The sequence below is a fragment of the Pseudophryne corroboree genome, chromosome 1 (genome assembly GCF_028390025.1).
Source record: "Pseudophryne corroboree isolate aPseCor3 chromosome 1, aPseCor3.hap2, whole genome shotgun sequence".
NCBI lineage: Eukaryota > Metazoa > Chordata > Amphibia > Anura > Myobatrachidae > Pseudophryne > Pseudophryne corroboree.
The window spans coordinates 876,853,074-876,872,439 of record NC_086444.1 but is presented as its reverse complement, the minus strand read 5'-3'; the positions used below and the strand labels follow the sequence as shown (position 1 = coordinate 876,872,439).

Sequence of the window (19,366 nt, the reverse complement as noted above, 5' to 3'; positions counted from 1 at the left end):
GATTCCGACACATTATTCACGTTATCTTCTAGTGTGTATGCACTATGTCACTGACTATGCGTACTCCAGAATATATCACCCCATCGGACTGCATGCAGGTCAGTCAAGCGGTATCACCAGCAATGGTCATGCTGCCAAATGCTGTTTTAATATGCTTCAATGTTTAACATTTAACTAGTAATATGCAGAGGTGTATATGATTCCCCCAATCTTAGAATTCTGAAATGTGTATCAATGCGTTATGTGGGACTTACCCCGATTTAAAAAAATAAAATAAAAACAAATAATCCAAATATATCTCCTGCACTTAAGAGTTACATTACATGTTAGTAAATTTCCATTAGAATTCCTTCAAATATTTTACTCAAAATGGTTACCTTTGTGATTCATAACTTCTTGGCTAGGATGTTTAAAGTAAAACTATTATGCCCGAAGCCATGTATGTAGTGTAGTTATAGATTGTAAACAATTTATTGGCAAGTAAAAGCCACTGTTTGACATTAGGTTTGTGTCTTGCAATCTGGATTATATAAATTAAATAGCTTGTGTTTTAACAATTTATTATGCCAACCATACTCTCTCATCTACAACAGGCCAGGAGGATGGTGCTCCTCCAACTGAGCAAGCACAGAATGACAACTTTTCAAACTTTTTCTGCAGAAATGCAGCGTTGTGTTTATGGATTTCATTAGAAAACTCTTCTAAAGATGTGTAGCTTCAGTTATCTTTAGTGCAATGTCAATATACGGGTACATTTACCAATGTAAAACTTAAGTATATGTGCTTACCACAGAGCTCATCAAATATTAGTTGTCTGTCCACTGCATACTGCATTAACCTGTCACCCATGCACCTCTAAAACGTTTCAACCACTACTGAGCCTAGCAGCCTTTTTTTCTTTTTTTTCTTTTTCTTTAAAATAGTCATTAGGGCTAAGGCCAGGTTTCTCCAAGTGTTTAGAATAACTTGTCAGTAGACTCTTATGGTGACTGCTATTGAGCTGTCTGTATAGGGAATGCATGTTTTAATATTTAAAATGGGTCTGGTGGTTTGCAGGTAGAGGAAAAGATCAAGCAGACACACAGGAAGTACCTGCTTCAAGAGCAGCTGAAGATCATAAAGAAGGAGCTCGGCCTTGAAAAAGAAGACAAGGAGGCAATTGAGGAAAAGTTCCGTGAGCGCCTAAAGGAGCTCACAGTCCCTAAGCATGTTATGGATGTTATTGAAGAAGAACTGGGCAAATTAGGACTACTTGACAACCATTCTTCTGAATTCAGGTAATGCACAAATCAGTGGTGCATTGTGGTATTTTTTTCTTTTGTTTTTGTTTCCACTATTATGTTTTTGGCATGTAGCTCTAAGTTATTTATTATTAAAGTTGCAGAGTAAAAGTGACCATACACGGTAAGATTTTTTTTTTTAAACAATGTGGGCGTTTCCGACCAGTCGGAACGACACATCGTTTAAAAAACCGTGTGTGAGTACGTAAACGATGCGATGTGCGGGTCATTCATTGCCTCATCTCTTGCTCCAACACCCCCTTCCACCGTCACTAATCGATGCCGGCTTCAGCAAGTGTGTGTACTTGCCGATGCAGACACCCCACCAGGTCCCGACGCTGGAGGACACATCATTCCCTGTGTGGGCACCTTTAACAGTAAACTTATTATATAGAAAGAAATTATTATTATAGTGTATTCTCTGGGAAAAGAGCAATGTCAAGTATAAATTCCATCAGTGGAACACAGGCTCCTCTAGGTGGGTTAAGCTCTACTTTTAGAATAGGTTTCGTCCGCTACTATATTAATACTCCCACAGTCAGGCTTCTTACGGTGCGCAGGAGTTTGTGTATATAGAATCTATATTTCGTCTTTACTTTATTTGAGACTCACGTTGGTTTAACCACTTAACTGACTATTTAGTTCGCCGAAAACCGCTTCAAAATTGTCGGGGGTTTTTTATGAGTGAATTAGGTGAAGCACATGACTTTAACCCTATCCCAAATGATTTTAGTTAAAAAAAGGAAAAAAAAATATTTATTTTTTGATTTTGTTTAAATATTTTCTCATCAAAACATCGATTGGGAACATCGCAACCGTCGGAACATCGCGACCATCGCGGCTTTTATTTTGAAAGCCGGGACAGCCTGCAGGTATACAGGGGGGGTCTGGGGTGACTTGGGAGGGTTCATTTACTCTCCCCAGCGGCTGCCATTGACTGCAGCCGCTGGTGGGGGGGATCCTGCCGTGCTGACCGATCAGCAGTGATCAGCAGCATGGCAGACACAGGGGGAGAGTGCAGGGAGGCAGAGGGACCTTCCGCTCCCTCTGACAGCAGCAGCGGAGGGAAGTTTCTCTTCCCTGCCGCTGCTAACACACTCTATCTGACTGGTCGCATCCTGTGCGACCAGGTCAGATAGAGCCCTTGCAGGCATGGTCGCATCTGATGCGACCATGCCAGGCAAGTGGTCAAACATCCATCATTCACTCATAATACAACTTCTACTCCTATTTTCTTTACTCATAGGCACTGAAATGCTTTACTCTGCTTGTTACTCAATGGCGGACAAGCCTTGCATCCTAGTATCACCCAGTGCACTATTGATTTTATGTGGTGTACACTATAGCTGTGGGTTATCCTTGCACATACTGTAAATGTTAGTGACTATCGTCACTATGAGTGTGCAGGGACAGGTTTGTTTGGGGACAGGGTGAGGGTGCGGGGACAGGTCTAGTAGGGTACATGGTGAGGGTGCGGGGACAGGACTGGTGGGGGACAGGTCTGGTAGGGGACAGGGTGAGAGAGTCTGGGCAAAAACACCCCCCGTCCCCCCCATGTTGTCCTCTCACAGAAAATTTCCACCTCCCCCTAATATTCACCTCACATTTCTACCCCCCCCCCCCCCATACAATAATCACCACATCACAGTACTTATCCATAGTCCACTTCACACACCGTGTCCTCCCCACAAGCAAAACCAGCAAACATTAAAGTTGCCTTCTAACAAACGTCCCCCGTCAGCCTGGCCTGACGTGACACCGCTAAGGAAGAGGGGAGTTAAGGGAGGCGGAACTGCTTGGTCACTACACAAAGCAGCCGGGGACGTGTGCCTCCCGACCGCAGCCATCCATGTATGTGAGGCTTTGGACGTACATGGATCTCTGACGTATTAGCCCGAGGGTGGACAAGATGGCTCCCCGACCTCCCCCTGGTCTATCCAGCCACTGCAATGGTAGGCCTGCTTTGCCGCAGAGCTGGGCAACAATGAACCCTAGCTGCATGGGGGAGGAGCCTCATGCTGGTGCTGGCCGTGTGCATCTGCCTGCAATAAAATAAAAACAGAGGTTGAATCCGCCACTGGCAGTATGTAAAGGTAATAGTAGGTGGCGACAGCGTAATATGATGTAATAGAAATGGTCAGACCTGCATCAGTTGTAATCTGACATCTAGCGAGTCAGTTTGATCGGAGTACGAACAAGGCATAATAGTGGGTGCCTGATAGATGGGCCATTGAACATTGCACAATCTACTATGCCACGTGTGTACCGGGAATATCTCATGGAAGACACAAGGTCAGCACAGTGGCTGATCACTGGTGCTTAATGATCCTGACCAGCGGTGTCTGACCAGGATTGTCCGTGATAACAAAAATTTGACCCTGGCTCAAATCACATCCACATTCAATGCAGGCGGTGCCAGAGGCATATCCAGCAGGTCAATACAGCATTTTTTAGCTTCCATGGGATGTGAGTAGAAGACCCGTCACTGTTATCCTTATGACACAGAACACATCACCTCACCTGGGCTTGTGACATCGCTGGCAACATGTGGTGTGATCTTTTGAGTCACATTTCCAGTTGTTGGCAAGCTGATGGCAAGGCTCGGGGTGGCATGGACCCCAGTTGTCAACAAGCTGGTGGTCTGTTTACATGGCGTTGTTTGGGTCTGCTGGACTGCCTGAATTTGTCATTGACTGGTAACTGCTGTGTTGCAGTGCTTGGTGACCATTTGCAGCCCTTCATGGACTTCATGTATCCCAACAATGATAGAATACTTCAGCTGGATAAGGCACCATTTCATCGGTCCCAAGTTGTCAAGACGTGGTGTGAGGAGAATACTTGAAATTTCCATTTATGGAACATGGTGTAGAGGTCCATTCATACCTAAGACTCTGTACCTACAAATATCAGTGAGCTGTGGGAAGCTATGCAGTCAACATGGGTCAACATCTCTCTAGAGGTCTTCCATTCACTTGTGGAAAGTGCCTGTCACGATCCATGCAGTTTCTCCTTCGTGCCTGGGGTGGCGCCCTCTGCTCTGGGTCTCAGCACTCTGCTCTGTAGCTGCAGCTTGGTAATTAGCTGTTACCACTGCTGTGAGCAGCACCAGAACTCACTATATAGGCCAGCCACACAGGCTCCCAGTTGCCAGTTCATCGTGTCAAGGTTGTCTCAGTTCTTGTTCCTGGTTATGCTAGTCTACTGCTAACATCATCCATAGTACTGCCGGACTCCCAACAGCTATCCTGTGTAGCTACCCTGCTACAGTGCAATCCCGTTATCCTGCTACATTGCATACTCTACTGCAGTGCTATCCTGTGATCCTGCTATAGTACAATCCCGTTATCCTGCTACATTGCACACTCTACTACAGTGCTATCCTGTGATCCTGCTATAGTGCAATCCCATTTTCTCTAACGTCCTAGTGGATGCTGGGGACTCCGTAAGGACCATGGGGAATAGCGGCTCCGCAGGAGACTGGGCACAAAAGTAAAAGCTTTAGACTACCTGGTGTGCACTGGCTCCTCCCCCTATGACCCTCCTCCAAGCCTCAGTTAGATTTTTGTGCCCGAACGAGAAGGGTGCATACTAAGGGGCTCTCCTGAGCTGCTTAGAGTAAAAGTTGAAAGTAGGTTTTTTATTTTTAGTGAGACCTGCTGGCAACAGGCTCACTGCACCGAGGGACTAAGGGGAGAAGAAGCGAACTCACCTGCATGCAGAGTGGATTGGGCTTCTTAGGCTACTGGACATTAGCTCCAGAGGGACGATCACAGGCCCAGCCATGGATGGGTCCCAGAGCCGCGCCGCCGGCCCCCTTACAGAGCCAGAAGACTGAAGAGGTCCGGAAAATCGGCGGCAGAAGACGTCCTGTCTTCAATAAGGTAGCGCACAGCACCGCAGCTGTGCGCCATTGCTCTCAGCACACTTCACACTCCGGTCACTGAGGGTGCAGGGCGCTGGGGGGGGCGCCCTGAGACGCAATAAAAATACCTTTTTTGGCAAAAAATACATCACATATAGCTCCTGGGCTATATGGATGCATTTAACCCCTGCCAATTTTTCCATAAAAAAGCGGGAGAAAGGCCGCCGAGAAGGGGGCGGAGCCTATCTCCTCAGCACACTGGCGCCATTTTTTCCTCACAGCTCCGTTGGAGGAAGGCTCCCTGACTCTCCCCTGCAGTCCTGCACTTCAGAAACAGGGTAAAACAAGAGAGGGGGGGCACTCATTTGGCATATAAATATATACACCAGCTATATCAGGGAAAAACACTTATATAAGGTTATCCCTGTATATATATATAGCGCTCTGGTGTGTGCTGGCAAACTCTCCCTCTGTCTCCCCAAAGGGCTAGTGGGGTCCTGTCCTCTATCAGAGCATTCCCTGTGTGTGTGCTGTGTGTCGGTACATTGTGTCGACATGTATGAGGAGGAAAATGGTGTGGAGGCGGAGCAATTGCCTGTGTTAGTGATGTCACCCCCTAGGGAGTCGACACCTGACTGGATGGTCTTATGGAAAGAATTACGTGATAGTGTCGGCACTTTACAAAAGACTGTTGACGACATGAGACAGCCGGCAAATCAGTTAATACCTGTACAGGCGTCTCAAACACCGTCAGGGGCTATAAAACGCCCGTTACCTCAGGTCGATACAGACACGGACACTGACTCCAGTGTCGACGGTGAGGAAACAAACGTATTTTCCAGTAGGGCCACACGTTACATGATCACGGCAATGAAGGAGGTTTTGAACATTTCTGATACTACAAGTACCACAAAAAAGGGTATTATGTGGGGTGTGAAAAAACTACCCGTAGTTTTTCCTGAATCAGATGAATTAAATGAGGTGTGTGATGAAGCGTGGGTTTCCCCCGATAAAAAACTGCTAATTTCTAAAGAATTATTGGCATTATACCCTTTCCCGCCAGAGGTTAGGGCGCGTTGGGAAACACCCCCTAGGGTGGATAAGGCGCTCACACGCTTATCAAAACAAGTGGCGTTACCGTCTCCTGATACGGCCGCCCTCAAGGAACCAGCTGATAGGAAGCTGGAAAATATCCTAAAAAGTATATACACACATACTGGTATTATACTGCGACCAGCAATCGCTTCAGCCTGGATGTGCAGCGCTGGAGTGGCTTGGTCGGATTCCCTGACTGAAAATATTGATACCCTGGACAGGGACAATATATTATTGACTATAGAGCATTTAAAGGATGCATTTCTATATATGCGTGATGCACAGAGGGATATTTGCACTCTGGCATCAAGAGTAAGTGCGATGTCCATTTCTGCCAGAAGAGGGTTATGGACGCGACAGTGGTCAGGTGATGCGGATTCCAAACGGCATATGGAAGTATTGCCGTATAAAGGGGAGGAGTTATTTGGGGTCGGTCTATCAGACCTGGTGGCCACGGCAACGGCTGGGAAATCCACCTTTTTACCCCAGGTCACCTCTCAACAGAAAAAGATACCGTCTTTTCAGGCTCAGTCCTTTCGTCCCCATAAGGGCAAGCGGGCAAAAGGCCACTCATATCTGCCCCGGGGCAGAGGAAGGGGAAAAAGACTGCAGCAGACAGCCTCTTCCCACGAGCAGAAGCCCTCCCCCGCTTCTGCCAAGTCCTCAGCATGACGCTGGGGCCTTACAAGCGGACTCAGGCAAGGTGGGGGCCCGTCTCAAGAATTTCAGCGCGCAGTGGGCTCACTCGCATGTGGACCCCTGGATCCTGCAGGTAGTATCTCAGGGGTACAAATTGGAATTCGAGACGTCTCCCTTTCGCCGGTTCCTGAAGTCTGCTTTACCAACGTCTCCCCCCGACAGGGAGGCGGTATTGGAAGCCATTCACAAGCTGTATTCCCAGCAGGTGATAATCAAGGTACCCCTCCTACAACAGGGAAAGGGGTACTATTCCACACTATTTGTGGTACCGAAGCCGGACGGCTCGGTGAGACCAATTTTAAACCTAAAATCCTTGAACACTTACATACAAAGGTTCAAGTTCAAGATGGAGTCACTCAGAGCAGTGATAGCGAACCTGGAAGAAGGGGACTATATGGTGTCTCTGGACATCAAGGATGCTTACCTCCATGTCCCAATTTACCCTTCTCACCAAGGGTACCTCAGGTTTGTGGTACAGAACTGTCACTATCAGTTTCAGACGCTGCCGTTTGGATTGTCCACGGCACCCCGGGTCTTTACCAAGGTAATGGCCGAAATGATGATTCTTCTTCGAAGAAAAGGCGTCTTAATTATCCCTTACTTGGACGATCTCCTGATAAGGGCAAGGTCCAGAGAACAGTTAGAGGTCGGAGTAGCACTATCTCAAGTAGTACTACGACAGCACGGATGGATTCTAAATATTCCAAAATCGCAGCTGATTCCGACGACACGTCTGCTGTTCCTAGGGATGATTCTGGACACAGTACAGAAAAAGGTGTTTCTCCCGGAGGAGAAAGCCAGGGAGTTATCCGACCTAGTCAGGAACCTCCTAAGACCAGGCCAAGTGTCAGTGCATGCACAAGGGTCCTGGGAAAGATGGTGGCTTCTTACGAAGCGATTCCATTCGGCAGATTCCACGCAAGAACTTTTCAGTGGGATCTGCTGGACAAATGGTCCGGATCGCATCTTCAAATGCATCAGCGAATAACCCTGTCTCCAAGGACAAGGGTGTCTCTCCTGTGGTGGTTGCAGAGTGCTCATCTCCTAGAGGGCCGCAGATTCGGCATTCAGGATTGGGTCCTGGTGACCACGGATGCCAGCCTGAGAGGCTGGGGAGCAGTTACACAGGGAAAAAATTTCCAGGGCTTGTGGTCAAGCATGGAAACGTCACTTCACATAAATATCCTGGAACTAAGGGCCATTTACAATGCCCTAAGTCAGGCAAGGCCTCTGCTTCAGGGTCAGCCGGTGTTGATCCAGTCGGACAACATCACGGCAGTCGCCCACGTAAACAGACAGGGCGGCACAAGAAGCAGGAGGGCAATGACGGAAGTTGCAAGGATTCTTCGCTGGGCGGAAAATCATGTGATAGCACTGTCAGCAGTGTTCATTCCGGGAGTGGACAACTGGGAAGCAGACTTCCTCAGCAGACACGATCTTCACCCGGGCGAGTGGGGACTTCACCCAGAAGTCTTCCACATGATTGTGAACCGTTGGGAAAAACCAAAGGTGGACATGATGGCGTCCCGCCTCAACAAAAAACTGGACAGATATTGCGCCAGGTCAAGGGACCCTCAGGCAATAGCTGTGGACGCTCTGGTAACACCATGGGTGTACCAGTCAGTATATGTGTTCCCTCCTCTGCCTCTCATACCCAAGGTACTGAGAATCATAAGAAGGAGAGGTGTAAAGACTATACCCGTGGCTCCGGATTGGCCAAGAAGGACTTGGTACCCGGAAATTCAAGAGATGCTCACGGAGGACCTGTGGCCTCTACCTCTAAGAAAGGACCTGCTCCAGCAGGGACCATGTCTGTTCCAAGACTTACCGCGGCTGCGTTTGACGGCATGGCGGTTGAACGCCGGATTCTGAAGGAAAAAGGCATTCCAGATGAAGTCATCCCTACCCTGATCAAAGCCAGGAAGGATGTAACTGTGCAACATTATCACCGTATTTGGCGTAAATATGTTGCGTGGTGTGAGGCCAGGAAGGCCCCTACAGAGGAATTTCAACTGGGTCGATTCCTGCATTTCCTGCAAACAGGACTGTCTATGGGCCTCAAATTAGGGTCCATTAAGGTTCAAATTTCGGCCCTGTCAATATTCTTCCAAAAAGAACTAGCTTCAGTTCCTGAAGTTCAGACGTTTGTCAAGGGGGTACTGCATATACAGCCTCCTTTTGTGCCTCCAGTGGCACCTTGGGATCTCAATGTAGTTTTGGGATTCCTAAAATCACATTGGTTTGAACCACTCACCACTGTGGACTTAAAATATCTCACATGGAAAGTGGTAATGCTGTTAGCCCTGGCTTCAGCCAGGCGTGTGTCAGAATTGGCGGCTTTATCCTATAAAAGCCCTTACCTAATTTTTCATACGGACAGGGCAGAATTGAGGACTCGTCCTCAATTTCTCCCGAAGGTGGTTTCAGCATTTCACTTAAACCAGCCTATTGTGGTACCTGCGGCTACTAGGGACTTGGAGGATTCCAAGTTGCTGGACGTAGTCAGGGCCCTGAAAATATATGTTTCCAGGACGGCTGGAGTCAGAAAATCTGACTCGCTGTTTATCCTGTATGCACCCAACAAGCTGGGTGCTCCTGCTTCTAAGCAGACGATTGCTCGTTGGATTTGTAGTACAATTCAGCTTGCACATTCTGTGGCAGGCCTGCCACAGCCAAAATCTGTAAAAGCCCATTCCACACGGAAAGTGGGCTCATCTTGGGCGGCTGCCCGAGGGGTCTCGGCTTTACAACTTTGCCGAGCAGCTACTTGGTCAGGGGCAAATACGTTTGCAAAATTCTACAAATTTGATACCCTGGCTGAGGAGGACCTGGAGTTCTCTCATTCGGTGCTGCAGAGTCATCCGCACTCTCCCGCCCGTTTGGGAGCTTTGGTATAATACCCATGGTCCTTTCGGAGTCCCCAGCATCCACTAGGACGTTAGAGAAAATAAGAATTTACTTACCGATAATTCTATTTCTCATAGTCCGTAGTGGATGCTGGGCGCCCATCCCAAGTGCGGATTGTCTGCAATACTTGTACATAGTTATTGTTACAAAAATCGGGTTATTATTGTTGTGAGCCATCTTTTCAGAGGCTCCTCTGTTATCATGCTGTTAACTGGGTTCAGATCACAAGTTGTACGGTGTGATTGGTGTGGCTGGTATGAGTCTTACCCGGGATTCAAAATCCTTCCTTATTGTGTACGCTCGTCCGGGCACAGTATCCTAACTGAGGCTTGGAGGAGGGTCATAGGGGGAGGAGCCAGTGCACACCAGGTAGTCTAAAGCTTTTACTTTTGTGCCCAGTCTCCTGCGGAGCCGCTATTCCCCATGGTCCTTACGGAGTCCCCAGCATCCACTACGGACTATGAGAAATAGAATTATCGGTAAGTAAATTCTTATTATCCTGCTACATTGCATACTCTACTACAGTGCTATCCTGTGATCCTGCTATAGTGCAATCCTGTTATCCTGCTACTGTGCTAACCTTCTACAGTGCAATCCTGCAACCCTGCATTCTCTGCTAAAGTGCATCCTGCTACGGTGCTAATTCTGCTACAGAACGATCCTATTACAGTGTCTATACGGTCTACAGTGTTACAAGTGCCTTCACAGTCCACAGCGTCTCAAGTGTTTCCACAGTCTACAGCGTTTCAATGTCTTCAGTCTTTAGCGTCTCAAGTGTGATCAGACTTCAGTGTGTCCGTGTAATCACAGTCTCCTGGCGTCCCCGTGTACCCACAGTTTCCAGCGCCTCTGTGTGCCCTCAGTCCCCAGCACCACAAGTGAGTTTCCAATCCCAGCATCACAAGTGTGGTCCCAAGTATCCAGCACTGCCAAGTACTTCCCAGACTCCCAGCATTGCAAGTACAATTTCAGTTCTCCCTTTCATTTTGAGTTCTCAAATCATTCCTGGTTTTCACTTATTATTTACAGTTGTATACTGCTTTACCCTGTATAAATAAACCTGCTATTGTACCGAGAACATCAGTCCCTGTGAATATGTTCCTACAGAGGAAATTCCAAACGGATTCTGACAGTGCCATGTTGAGTTACTGCGCTTCCCGAGGCTAAAGGGGGTCCTACATGATACTAGGCACCTATCCCAATACTTTTGGCACTTCAGTGTAGTATGTCTGCTCTGATTTGTTACTGCCTTGCTGTGTTTAAACTGACTGTGCCTCTAATGTAAGTTGTTTTGGGGTGGGGTGGGGGGGGTCTAGAAAAGGAGATCTATACTTTTAGGTTTCCTTACTGACTAATTATTCTTTAGTGCAATTTGTGCAACCCCAGATATTCTCTGCTTTGTTTAAATTTTTTTTAGTTCTGCTGAGAGATCCAATATGTATACTACTCAAGGATTGCCTTAGTTAAAAATACCAAGTAACAAATATGCACCTTTCTCTTACGTCCTAGAGGATGCTAGGGTCCACATTAGTACCATGGGGTATAGATGGGTCCACTAGGAGCCACTGCCACTTTAAGAGTTTGAGAGTGTGGTCTGGCTCCTCCCTCTATGCCCCTCCCACCAGACCCAGTTTAGAAAATGTGCCCGGAGGAGCCAGTCACAGCTAGGGGAGCTCTACAGAGCTTCTTTAGTAAAAGTTTATTTCTCATACGTCCTAGAGGATGCTGGGGTCCACTTCATGACCATGGAGTATAGACGGTTCCGCAGGAGCCATGGGCACTCTTAAGACTTTTCAATGGGTGTGAACTGGCCCTCCTCCAGACCTCCGTTTTAGAAATGTGCCCAGGCAGACTGGATGCACTCGGAGGAGCTCTACTGAATTTCTCTTAAAAGACTTATGTTAGGTTTTTTATTTTCAGGGAGAACTGCTGGCAACAGACTCCCTGCTTCGTGGGACTGAGGGGGCAGAAGTAGGAACCAACTTCCTGAAGAGTTTCATGGCTCTGCTTCTGGCTGACAGCACACCATTAGCTCCTGAAGGGTACTGAACGCTAGCCGTGTCTAGATGCTTACTCCCACAGCACGCCGTCACCCCCCTCAAAGAGCCAGAAGTCAGAAGACGGGTGAATAGAAGAAGACAGATCTTCTATCAAGAAAAGTGACGGCTGAGGTACAGCGCGGCTGGCGGGAGCGCAGCGCGCCATTGCTGCCCACACACACAGGCACTGCAGGGTGCAGAGCGCAGGGGGGTGGGGGGGGGGGGGGGGAGAGGCGCCCTGGGCAGCAAAAAGACCTCTATAAACTGGCAAAAAGGGGGCAATAGATGCCCAGGCACAGCCCTACCCCCGCCAGTATATACAGTATATATATTATGAAAAGTTTCTGAGGTAAAAAGGGCGGAGCTTCTTCCTCAGGCAGTCAGCACACTGCTCAGTGCCATTTTCTCCTCAGGCTGCAGAGACATCGCTGGTCCTCCTTCACTTCTGACTACTAGTATCAGGGTGCAAAACGGGGGGGCACAAGCGAATTTGGTGCTTTACAAGTGTGTTTTACTGTGTAAAAAGCGCTGCATGTCAGTGGGCATTCTGTGTTCACAGGCATTAGATACTGGCGCTGGGGTTGTGAACTGGCTGCTCCTAAACTGTGTCCCTCTGACAGATTTTACTGTGGGTCTGTCCCCTATAAGTCCCAGTGTGTCTGTGTGTGTGTTGTACACATGTGTAAGACATGTCAGAGGCAGGGAGTACCTCCCTGGAGGAAACCATTTTAGGGAAACAGAAGTGTAATGTGGTGGCGCTGCCAAAACACAAAGAGCCTGCATGTGTGAAAGAAATACGTGATAGTATGCATCATATCAATAGGAGATTAGATAAGTCTGAATCTCATGCTGAGTACTGGAGAAAATCTGTGGAGGATGTGATTTTTCAGGGCTCTGTTCTTCCATCCGCAGGCGACCCCTCTGGGTCACATAAGAGACCATTTGCGAATATTGTGAATACGGATACCGACACGGACACTGATTCTTGTGTCGACGATAGTGACTCCAGAGAAATAGATCATAAATTGGCAAAAAAATATACAATATATGATTGTGGCTATAAAGGAAGTTCTGGAAGTCACGGAAGCCACTCCTGTACCTCAGGAGAAGGCTTATTTCTATAAAGAAAAGAAATCTAAGGTCACTTTCCCTCCTTCCCACGAGCTTAATACACTCTTTGAAGGGATGTGGGTGAATCCCGAAAAGAAATTTCATACTCCCAAGAGAATTCAAATGGCTTATCCTTTCCCGGTGGAGGACAGGAAAAAATGGGAGTCACCCCCTGTGTTAGACAGGGCACTGTCCAGGTTGACAAAGAAGGTAATTCTCCCTGCACCTGGCACGGCTTCACTAAAAGAGCCGGCAGACCGAAAGATGGAAACTACATTGAAATCCATTTATGTTGCCAATGGTACGCTGCTCAGGCCCACAATTGTTTGCGCGTGGGTGAGTCGCGCTATTGAAAAATGGTCAGAAAGCGTGTCATCAGAAATTGACACGATTGATAAAGATGAGATACTCCTTAAGTTAGGGAATATCAAAGACGCTGCCGCATACATGCTAGAAGCGATGAAAGATATTGGATTCTTGAGTTCACAAGCCGCTACCATGGCAGTAACGGCTTGGCGGGCATTGTGGATTCGCCAGTGGAACGCGGATGCAGATTCCAAAAGAAATATGGAGGCTCTCCCATATAAAGGTGAGGCCTTATTTGGCGATGGACTGGATGCGTTAGTCTCGGCGGATACCGCAGGTAAGTCGACATTTTTGCCCTCTGTGCCTGCACCAGCAAAAAAGACATATCACCCGCACATGCAGTCCTTTCGGCCCAATAAATAAAAAAAGCAAGAGGTTCCCCCTTCTTTACGGGTAGGGGAAAGGGAAAGAAGTCCACAGCAGCTTCAGGTTCCCAGGAGCAGAAGTCTACCCCTACTTCTGCCAAATCTTCAGCATGACGCTGGGGCTCCTTTGCGGGAGGCCGCTCGGGTGGGGCACATCTCAAACTGTTCAGCCAAGGTTGGATTCTGTCTGGCCTGGATCCCTGGGTGTTGCAAATAGTGTCCCAGGGATACAAGCTGTAGTTTCAAGACGTTCCCCCATGCCGATTTTTCAAATCGACCTTGCCAGCTTCTCTTCCAGAAAGGGAAGCAGTTACAGCGGCAATCCAAAAATTATGTCAGGATCAGGTCATAGTCCTGGTACCTTTGTCACAACAAGGGGAGGGGTTTTATTCAAGCCTTTTTGTAGTTCCGAAGCCGGACTGCTCGGTCAGACCGATCCTAAACCTGAAAAATCTGAATCTCTGCTTGAAACGATTCAAGTTCAAAATGGAATCACTGAGGGCAATGATTTCCAGTCTGGAGGAGGGGGACTACATGGTGTCTGTAGACATAAAAGATGCTTACCTGCATGTTCCCATTTATCCTCCTCACCAGGCTTATCTGAGATTCGCGGTTCAGGATTGCCATTACCAATTCCAGACGTTACCTTTCGGTCCCTCCACGGCGCCGAGGGTATTCACCAAGGTGATGGCGGAGATGATGGTTCTCCTGCGTCAAAAAGGAGTCAATATAATTCCTTATCTAGACGATCTCCTGATAAAGGCGAGATCCAGGGAGCAGTTGTTACAAAACATCACACTCTCCCTGTTAATACTCCAACAACACGGTTGTTTGGAACGGACGACAAGATTGTCTTTTCTCGGGATGATTCTGGACACAGAAGTTCAGAGAGTATTTCTTCCGGTGGAAAAGGCTCTGGAAATCCAGAAAATGGTAAAACAGATATTGAAACCATCGAGTGTGTCGATCCATCAGTGCATTCGGTTGTTGGGGAAGATGGTGGCGGCCTACTAGGCCATACAGTTTGGCAGGTTCCATGCCAGGGTATTCCAGTGGGACCTGTTGGACAAGTGGTCGGGATCCCACCTACACATGCGCCGGAAGATAATCCTGTCGTCAAAAGCCAGGATTTCGCTCCTGTGGTGGCTACACAGTTCTCACCTACTAGAGGGACGCAGGTTCGGGATTCAGGACTTGCTCCTGGTAACCACGGATGCAAGTCTCCGAGGCTGGGGAGCTGTCACTCAGGGAGAAAGCTTCCAGGGAAAATGGTCAAGTCAGGAAGCCTGCCTTCACATAAAAGTGCTGGAATTGAGAGCCATTTACAACTGCATTCAACAAGCGGTACATCTTCTTCAAGATCATCCCGTGCAGATCCAGTCGGACAATGTAACCGCAGTCGTGTACATAAACAGGCAGGGCGGAACGAAAAGCAGAGCGGCAATGGCAGAGGTGACGAAGATCCTCCTCTGGGCAGAAAGACATGTAAAGGCTCTGTCGGCAATTTTCTTTCCGGGAGTAGACAACTGGGAAGCAGACTTCCTCAGCAGACACGATCTCCATCCAGGAGAGTGGGGCCTACACCAAGAAGTCTTCGCAGAGGTGACAAGTCTTTGGGGAGTTCCTCAAGTAGACATGATGGCATCTCGTCTCAACAAGAAGCTTCAGAAATATTGTTCCAGATCGAGAGACCCTAAAGCAATAGCAGTGGATGCGCTGGTGGCCCAGTGGGTGTTCCGGTCGGTGTATGTCTTCCCTCAACTTCCGCTGATCCCAAAAGTGCTCAGGATCATAAGAAGAACAAGAGTTTGAGCAATCTTCATAGCCCCAGACTGGCAAACGAGGGCTTGGTACCCAGATCTTCAGGAGTTGCTCATAGAAGATCCTCGGCCTCTTCCTCTTCGCGAGGACCTGCTGCAGCAGGGGCCGTGCGTGTATCGAGACTTACCGCGGCTACGTTTGACGGCATGGCTGTTGAGCGCCGGATCCTAGCCCGAAAGGGTGTTCCCAAGGAAGTCATCCCCACCCTTATTCAGGCCAGGAAAGGAGTAACGTCGAAACATTTCCACCGTATTTGGAGAAAATATGTTCCTTGGTGTGAATCCAAGATGGTTCCTACGGAAGAGTTTGAGTTGGGACATTTTTCCATTTTCTGCAGGCTGGTGTGGAGGCGGGCCTACGATTGGGATCAGTGAAGGTCCAGATTTCGGCCTTGTCAGTGTTCTTCCAAAAACAATTGGCCTCTCTTCCAGAGGTTCAGACCTTCGTGAAAGGGGTTCTGCACATCCAGCCTCCATTTGTGCCTCCAGTGGCACCATGGGACCTTAACGTGGTGTTGCAGTTCCTTCAATCAGATTGGTTTGAGCCTGTACAAGAGAGAGAGTTGAAGTTTCTCACTTGGAAAGTGGTGATACTTTTGGCATTGGCATTCACGCGGTGGGTGTCTGAATTGGGGGCCTTGTCTCACAAGAGCCCTTACCTGATCTTCCATGAAGATAGGGCAGAGTTGAGGACTCGTCAACATTTTCTTCCGAAGGTGGTTTCATCTTTCCACATAAACCAAACTATTGTGGTGCCAGTAGTTACTGACACGTTCACCGAGTCAAAATTTCTAGATATGGTTAGGGCTTTGAAGATTTATGTCGCTAGAACAGTTCGAATATGGAAAACAGAGTCTTTGTTTGTCCTGTATGCTCCCAACAAGATTGGGTGTCCTGCTTCCAAGCAGACTATTGCGCGTTGGATCAGAAGTACGATTCAGCACGCTCATACTACGGCTGGATTGCCGTTACCGACGTCGGTGAAGGCCCATTCCACTAGGAAGGTTGGCTCATCCTGGGCGGCTGCCCGGGGGGTCTCGGCATTGCAACTTTGCCGAGCAGCTACTTGGTCGGGGTCAGGCACATTTGCTATATTCTACAAGTTTGACACCTTGGCCGATGAAGACCTCAAGTACGGTCAATCGGTGCTGCAGGGTCATCCACACTCTCCTTCCCGTACTGGAGCTTTGGTATAAACCCCATGGTCATGAAGTGGACCTCAGCATCCTCTAGGAAGTATGAGAAAACAGGATTTTGATACCTACCGGTAAATCCTTTTCTCCTAGTCCATAGAGGATGCTGGGCGCCCGTCCCGTGCGTACTTTACCTGCAGTTTTGTTGTTAGAGTTACACAAGTTGTGTTATATTAGTTTCAGCATGTTGCTGTAATTGGTTCATGCCTGTTGGCGTGTGTTCTGTTGACTGTCATGTGCGGCATGGTTGAGGTGTGAGCTGGTATGTATCTCACCACTAGTTTAAAGTAAATCCTTTCCTCGAAATGTCTGTCTCCCTAGGCACAGTTCCTATAACTGAGGTCTGGAGGAGGGGCATAGAGGGAGGAGCCAGTTCACACCCATTGAAAAGTCTTAAGAGTGCCCATGGCTCCTGCGGAACCGTCTATACCCCATGGTCATGAAGTGGACCACATCATCCTCTACGGACTGGGAGAAAAGGATTTACCGGTATTTATCAAAATCCTGTTTTTAGAGTTTATTATTTTACAGGGAGGCTGCTGACAACAGCCTCCCTGCTTCGAGGGACTAAGGGGGGGGGGGGTAGTGTCCACCCTGCGGGGTCTGTGCCACTATCTCCGCTGACAGGACACTGAGCTCCTGAGGGGATCGAACGTTCCCCGCCACAGGGGATCGCTCACCCCGGCAGCATGCCACCACCCCCTTACAGAGCCAGAAGATCAGAAGAGGCGAGATATGGCGGCACAAGGGTAGGTGCTCCGGGAAGGCTCAGCGGCACAGTGTTGGTGCTTTGAAGGGCGTCCAGAGCCAGCGTCTAAATACCCTACACTGGTCACAGACTCTAACCGGAGACTGAATCCCCAGGCTAGCGTCACAATCCTCTGTACTCAGACGCTCACAGGGGACGGAATCCGCCGCCTTGCGACGGAGTCCTCAGGCCAGTATAAAGAATTTTTGCGGGAAGACACGCCATCTTCAAGAGCGGAGCTGCTCCTCAGAGCGAACCCAATAGCGTTCAGCGCCATTTTCCTGCTTGCAGTTCCTGTACACAGACGCTGACAGAGCTGTCCCTCCAAGCAACTCCAGCTATCCTGTGCGGTACTAGGGGGTTGTAGAAGGGGAGGGGGGGGGGTGAATTAGATCTGTGTAACTATTACAGTACACAGTGAGTGCTGATAAGGGGTGTCCTTTATATATAACAGCGCTGTGTGGGGGTTGGCTCTGAACTCTGTGTCTCTCTTGCCATTCTCTGGGGGGAAACTCTGTCTAACCTACCCTGTGTGTGTGTGGAGTGTTTGGGGTCTCCAGTTAGCTATGTCCAGGGACTCTGTGTCATATGCAGCTGAGGACATGTCCTCTCAGGATGATCTCATTCCATGTAATCGGGACTGCACTGTTGTAGCGCAGATACCAGCAAGGGAGCCTGAGTGGTTATCCTCTATCAAAACTATGATTTCTCAGATTTCTGCTAGGGTTGCTCAGAATGAATCTGCAACTCAGGTTTTACAGAATTCTGTGGCAGTTTGGTCTGGTTCTGTTACCTCAGACCCCCCTTCCCCCTCTGTGGGTTCCCACAAACATGCTCATGCCCAGATCATGCAAGACGACACGGATACCGACTCTGACACGGCAGACGGTGATGGGGACGTGCTCAGGGGGGCCGCTTCTGTTACAAAAGGGGTGCAGTTGATGATAGAGGCTATTAGAGATGTGTTGAATATTATTTACACAACACCTGAACAGGTTGAGGAGGCTTACTTCATTGACAATAAGAAAACCTCGCTAACCTTCCCTGCGTCCAAAGAATTAAATGCTATTTTTGAAAAAGCATGGGAAAATCCAGAGAAAAAATTCCAGATCCCTAGGAAGGCTCTGGTTGCTTTCCCCTTCCCTGAGGAGGCTAGAAAGAAATGGGAAAACCCACCCATAGTGGACGCGTCTTTATCCAGACTCTCAAAAAAGGTGGTTTTACCTGTCCCAGGATCTACCGCCTTGAAGGAGCCGGCTGATCGCAAAATTGTTCCTACGCTCAAATCCATATACACTGCTTCAAGGGCGATACTCCATCCTACTATTGCATGTGCATGGATTTCCAAAGCTATAGTAAAGTGGTCAGGCACGTTACTTGAGGATTTGGATACGTTAGATAACAGTGACATTGAATTGTTTATCCGTAACATTCAGGATTCTGCAGGTTTTATGGTGGAATCCATGAAAGACCTGGGTTCAATGGCTGCAGGAATTTCTTCCATGTGTGTCTCAGCTCGTCGAGGACTGTGGCTGCGCCAGTGGTCTGCCGACGCGGAATCCAGGAGAGGTGTGGAGACCCTACCCTACACAGGTCAGGCTCTCTTTGGTGAAGCATTGGATGGCTGGATCTCCACGGCTACAGCGGGTAAGTCCCCTTTTCTTCCCTCAGCAGCTCCTGCTACGAAGAAACATTTTTCTTCACCTGCATCTCAGTCCTTTCGGGTTACTAAACCGAGAAAGGCCAAACCGGCCAACACCTTCTTTATAGGGGGCCGACCAAAATCCAAGAAACCTGCGGTGGGTTCCCAGGAACAGAAGCCTGCTTCAGGTGCGCCAAAGTCCTTCGCATGACGGTGGACAGTGCAGCCTGGAGGTGGGGG

General features: G+C 48.5%; 1 protein-coding gene across 1 annotated transcript in view; it reads left to right on the top strand.

Moving 5' to 3' along the window:
- Positions 1-19,366, top strand: part of LONP1 (lon peptidase 1, mitochondrial) — a 125,772-nt gene that overhangs the window by 43,077 nt on the left and 63,329 nt on the right. Inside the window, exon 8 of the mRNA XM_063920087.1 lies at positions 1,057-1,277. Within this exon, the coding sequence (XP_063776157.1) occupies positions 1,057-1,277 (221 nt within the window). The remainder of the gene's footprint in view (positions 1-1,056; positions 1,278-19,366) is intronic.